Source organism: Calidris pugnax, unplaced genomic scaffold, assembly GCF_001431845.1.
Source record: "Calidris pugnax isolate Ruff unplaced genomic scaffold, ASM143184v1 scaffold118, whole genome shotgun sequence".
Lineage (NCBI taxonomy): Eukaryota > Metazoa > Chordata > Aves > Charadriiformes > Scolopacidae > Calidris > Calidris pugnax.
Genome location: NW_015090855.1, coordinates 365,603 through 371,365, shown reverse-complemented (window position 1 = coordinate 371,365; position 5,763 = coordinate 365,603). Strand labels below are relative to the sequence as shown.

General features: G+C 52.4%; 2 protein-coding genes across 2 annotated transcripts in view; both read right to left on the bottom strand.

Annotated features, from left to right (window-relative positions):
• The window catches only part of LOC106889088 (junctophilin-2-like), a 38,067-nt gene extending 32,310 nt beyond the window's left edge, over positions 1-5,757 (bottom strand). Inside the window, exons 1-2 of the mRNA XM_014943814.1 lie at positions 5,568-5,757; positions 2,910-3,293 (exon numbers count right to left, since the gene is read on the bottom strand). Coding sequence (XP_014799300.1) covers positions 2,910-3,288 — 379 coding nt within the window. The 5' untranslated portion in view covers positions 3,289-3,293; positions 5,568-5,757. The remainder of the gene's footprint in view (positions 1-2,909; positions 3,294-5,567) is intronic.
• JPH2 (junctophilin 2) lies at positions 4,029-5,587 on the bottom strand. Its single transcript, XM_014943649.1, has 2 exons — positions 5,184-5,587; positions 4,029-4,045 (listed from the first exon to the last, which is right to left on the bottom strand). Exons 1-2 carry the CDS (start codon positions 5,560-5,562, stop codon positions 4,029-4,031), a joined length of 396 nt encoding a protein of 131 aa, XP_014799135.1. The 5' UTR covers positions 5,563-5,587.
• Positions 5,758-5,763: the final 6 nt, after the last annotated feature.

Here is a 5,763-nt window from a genome sequence, read left to right as displayed (position 1 = left end):
AAAGTCCCCCGCCCCCCCCCCAAAAAAAAAAAAAAAAAAGAGGCCTTCTTTACAGTGGAGACAAAGCTTACAGGTGGAAGCCAAAAAACTAGGTGTTTCCTCATAGCTTAGGTTGCAAAATGATGAGTTCCTTCATGCTGTGCCTTCCACAACCCCAGTCACCATCCACTTCAGCACATCTTGTCCCCATAAAGTGCTCTGAGCTCTTTGCTGGTGACAGCAGCACACGCGTATATTCAGCTTGGACACCCAAGGAAACACCTCATAGCATTATTGTCTCTGCCCGGCCACACCAGCAGCTCTGAACCCCTTGGCTGATTTCAATCAACGTTACAGAAGCCAAGCTATTTAAGCAGTCAATCTCCCAGAGTTTTCACAAAAATGGGCACTTGGTAGCTGAGAGAAAAAGCAAACCACCCACGCAGTGCCCGGGCTAAACCACACCATGAGTCTGCTTCTTATTAGACACCAAAAATCTATACATGATTCCCCAAAGCTTCACTGCAGATTTGGGCTTTATTTACCATCAACCTCGGCCAGCCACAGGGTTGTCTGTCATTTGTAATTGTATTTTAAAGTTTTTATGCATCTGTGCATATATATATATATATATAAAGTTAATTTAAAGTTTATTTTAAAACATCAGAATCAGCTACATCCCCCTGAAACCCGCAGGCAGCCCAACCATGACCTAAAGCTTCTAACAACCTGGCAAGAGCCACGCGTTCCCAGAGCCCTCTTCCTCCTGTGGCTGGCTTCCAGGGGGCTTGGGAATCACGTCCCCTACTCGAGGGATGGCAGATTTCCAACGCCTTTCCAGATGTTTATCTTGGCAACCTCAAATTCAAATGTTAACAGGCCCAATTAGCAGCCTGGTCATACGTGGATCTTGGAGATGGTTACTGAGTCCAGGTGAGGAGACAAAACAGGAGTGGGTCTTGCAAGTCCTACAGATGTGACACTGGCTGGTGATCCCCGCTTTGGCTTTGGATGCAGCTTTCTAAGTGTCCCCATACCACCAGAGAAACTCACGTGTTGAATGAATGGCTGGGAACAGCCAGGACATGATGGCCCAACACAAGGAGGGCCGCTGGGCACCAGCCCCATGAGCTGGGTCTGGCTGGGTCTCAGGGAGCTCAGCTCAGCACTGCCCAGGGTGGCTTTAGCAGGGGACATCTTCACAGATCAGGGCTAAACTGCCAGCCTCGGTGGCACCAGGGATGATGCAGACAGCACGTTCTTGGGTGCAGCACAACGCCCCGGGGAGCACTATGCTGACAGAAGCAATATATTACATATCCTTACAGGAGAAAATCTTGACTCATCTTTCCCCTTCTTCTGTCCCAAGCTTTCAGCCCAAGAGCTAAGCAAATTCAAACTCTTACATCAAATTTTGCCTCTCAAAATTCTCCTCCACAACTTGAACTTCAGCAGCCCTGCGCCCTTAGAGGACGACGCATTTTAGGAAGCAGCGAGGAAGAGGCCATGGAAATTCACAGGAGACCTTGACATCTCCAGAATGAAAGTCCCAACGGCAGCCGTTGCTGACAGTTACCTGATTGCTGCTGGTTACTCATCAGAGCACACCTTACATGTCACCTACACGTCTTGTGGCACACGTGAAGGTTCTGCAATGCACGAGTGCACACGTGTGCCTTAGCCTGAGCTCACTGCTGCCGTGCAACCTGCACAGCTCAGTGTTTGACTGTTCCACAGCCACGGGCGGAGAAAATTTAAGGAGCTGGAAGGACGCATCAGTTCACGTCTACACCTACGACCTCAAGGGGCACAAACAAAATCAGTCAACTTCAAGACTTTATTCCCAGGCTTAACGTTAGCATGTACCTAGGCAGTTCATCAAAAAATATATATGTAAGGCGTAACCTTGACAGCCAGTCTTGAATTAGTCCATTTTTCTAATCTCTGTAAATCCAATGTTTCTTCATTCTGAAGATTTATACCATTACTGTTATTTTTCTTTACAAACTAACCCCATTGCCTGTCCTAGATAAATATAGATGCAATTCTGATCCATATTTTGAAGGGTATTTCTTTCAAATCACCCTCTCTATTTAGCTATCCTAAATATGGCAGTACTGAAGAGCTACAGAATTACTTGCACAAAGATTCTTGCAATGTTTCTAACCCCAAAATCGCCACTAATGCAAGAACGCAATTAGACCGAGCATTTACAGAGCACAACAAACATCTGACTACACGGTGCATTCGTGTACTAGCAGGGGTTGAGAGCCTCCAAGTAATTGAAGGGATTTATTTTAGGGGAAGGCATGTGACTGCGTATTCAAAACAGCTTAGATGAACTCAACCAAAACGGTTGGGCAAAGCAGATGTCCAGGCAGCCCGTCGGAGGCACGCAAGCAGTGTTTGACACACAGGCACGGCGCCCTACGATGTCGTGGGCGGCTTATATCCGACGGGAAAACATTCACAAGTGGCTGCCCAGGGAGCGAGTGACCGGCTCGTCCCACACCAGCCAGGAGTTTCTGGTTTGGTTCTGCCACGGACCGCAACAACCAGCCCCCGGGGAGCCGGGAGTCACAGACCACACAAATCAAATTGGTTGGTGTTAAGTATCGATACGGACACTTGAAGCAGCTCCTGAGGGAGGGATGGTGGGGGCAATGCTCTGGCTGCTCCTCCCCGGTGTCTGCAGACGGTGAGGAGCACACGCAGTGGGGATTAGGGTGAAAACACAGGTATTTATGAAGCGGCTGCATCCCAACCTCTGCCTCTTGAGCCAAGCGCTCCAATGGCTCACTGCAGAGCGCTGTGCCTCTTTGGATCTCACTAGTGGAGACAAATCAACCCTTTGGCAGGGACAACACACAGCCTCTGCCACCGCAGCCTGGGTACCGCGCTGTCCATCACCCCCCCAGCATCCCCCTTACCTCCGTCAGCGTAGGTCTCGGTGCCGTAGCCGTCCTGCAGGCCGTTATTCCAGGTGCCTTCATACTTGGCTCCGCTGCTCATGCTCTGCCTGGCGCCGTACCGTCCCTTAAAGCCATGGGTCCACTCTCCTCGGTAAACCCACCGTCCTTTGGTCTCGATTCCTAGGCCGTGCCTCTTGCCTTGGGACCAGTAGCCTTCGTAGGTGTTGCCACTGGGCCACGTGTATATGCCCACCACTTCGAAGCCGTAGTTCCAGGAGCCCGAGTACTCGCCCTGCCCCTTGGGGCCGGTGCAGATGCCGTGCCCGTGGGCTTTGCCCCCTTCCCACCCCCCGCAGTAGGCGCCTCCATCATCGAAATCAAACCTGCCGCCGCTCATGGTACCCTCCGGTGCCCCCTCAACCGGGCAGCTTTCCCAGGGGCAGAGCTCCGGGGCGGCTGCCGCATCCGGGCCGCTGGGCACCAGCCCCATGAGCTGGGTCTGGCTGGGTCTCAGGGAGCTCAGCTCAGCACTGCCCAGGGTGGCTTTAGCAGGGGACATCTTCACAGATCAGGGCTAAACTGCCAGCCTCGGTGGCACCAGGGATGATGCAGACAGCACGTTCTTGGGTGCAGCACAACGCCCCGGGGAGCACTATGCTGACAGAAGCAATATATTACATATCCTTACAGGAGAAAATCTTGACTCATCTTTCCCCTTCTTCTGTCCCAAGCTTTCAGCCCAAGAGCTAAGCAAATTCAAACTCTTACATCAAATTTTGCCTCTCAAAATTCTCCTCCACAACTTGAACTTCAGCAGCCCTGCGCCCTTAGAGGACGACGCATTTTAGGAAGCAGCGAGGAAGAGGCCATGGAAATTCACAGGAGACCTTGACATCTCCAGAATGAAAGTCCCAACGGCAGCCGTTGCTGACAGTTACCTGATTGCTGCTGGTTACTCATCAGAGCACACCTTACATGTCACCTACACGTCTTGTGGCACACGTGAAGGTTCTGCAATGCACGAGTGCACACGTGTGCCTTAGCCTGAGCTCACTGCTGCCGTGCAACCTGCACAGCTCAGTGTTTGACTGTTCCACAGCCACGGGCGGAGAAAATTTAAGGAGCTGGAAGGACGCATCAGTTCACGTCTACACCTACGACCTCAAGGGGCACAAACAAAATCAGTCAACTTCAAGACTTTATTCCCAGGCTTAACGTTAGCATGTACCTAGGCAGTTCATCAAAAAATATATATGTAAGGCGTAACCTTGACAGCCAGTCTTGAATTAGTCCATTTTTCTAATCTCTGTAAATCCAATGTTTCTTCATTCTGAAGATTTATACCATTACTGTTATTTTTCTTTACAAACTAACCCCATTGCCTGTCCTAGATAAATATAGATGCAATTCTGATCCATATTTTGAAGGGTATTTCTTTCAAATCACCCTCTCTATTTAGCTATCCTAAATATGGCAGTACTGAAGAGCTACAGAATTACTTGCACAAAGATTCTTGCAATGTTTCTAACCCCAAAATCGCCACTAATGCAAGAACGCAATTAGACCGAGCATTTACAGAGCACAACAAACATCTGACTACACGGTGCATTCGTGTACTAGCAGGGGTTGAGAGCCTCCAAGTAATTGAAGGGATTTATTTTAGGGGAAGGCATGTGACTGCGTATTCAAAACAGCTTAGATGAACTCAACCAAAACGGTTGGGCAAAGCAGATGTCCAGGCAGCCCGTCGGAGGCACGCAAGCAGTGTTTGACACACAGGCACGGCGCCCTACGATGTCGTGGGCGGCTTATATCCGACGGGAAAACATTCACAAGTGGCTGCCCAGGGAGCGAGTGACCGGCTCGTCTCACACCAGCCAGGAGTTTCTGGTTTGGTTCTGCCACGGACCGCAACAACCAGCCCCCGGGGAGCCGGGAGTCACAGACCACACAAATCAAATTGGTTGGTGTTAAGTATCGATACGGACACTTGAAGCAGCTCCTGAGGGAGGGATGGCGGGGGCAATGCTCTGGCTGCTCCTCCCCGGTGTCTGCAGACGGTGAGGAGCACACGCAGTGGGGATTAGGGTGAAAACACCCATATTTATGAAGCGGCTGCATCCCAAGCTCTGCCTCTTGAGCCAAGCGCTCCGATGGCTCACTGCAAACTGCTGTGCCTGTTTGGATCTCACTAGTGGAGACAGGTCAACCCTTCAGCAGGGACAACACACAGCCTCTGCCACCGCAGCCTGGGTACCGCGCTGTCCATCACCCCCCCAGCATCCCCCTTACCTCCGTCAGCGTAGGTCTCGGTGCCGTAGCCGTCCTGCAGGCCGTTATTCCAGGTGCCTTCATACTTGGCTCCGCTGCTCATGCTCTGCCTGGCGCCGTACCGTCCCTTAAAGCCATGGGTCCACTCGCCTCGGTAAACCCACCGTCCTTTGGTCTCGATTCCTAGGCCGTGCCTCTTGCCTTGGGACCAGTAGCCTTCGTAGGTGTTGCCACTGGGCCACGTGTATATGCCCACCACTTCGAAGCCGTAGTTCCAGGAGCCCGAGTACTCGCCCTGCCCCTTGGGGCCGGTGCAGATGCCGTGCCCGTGGGCTTTGCCCCCTTCCCACCCCCCGCAGTAGGCGCCTCCATCATCGAAATCAAACCTGCCGCCGCTCATGGTACCCTCCGGTGCCCCCTCAACCGGGCAGCTTTCCCAGGGGCAGAGCTCCGGGGCGGCTGCCGCATCCCCGAAGGAGCCGGGCTGGGCACCGGGAGCAGCGGCGGCGGTGGGGCCGGGGAACGGGTTGAAGGAGAAATTGGAAGGAGGAGAGAGGGGCAGCCGAACCGCCCCGCTACCTGCTCCACCGCCGCCGCCTCC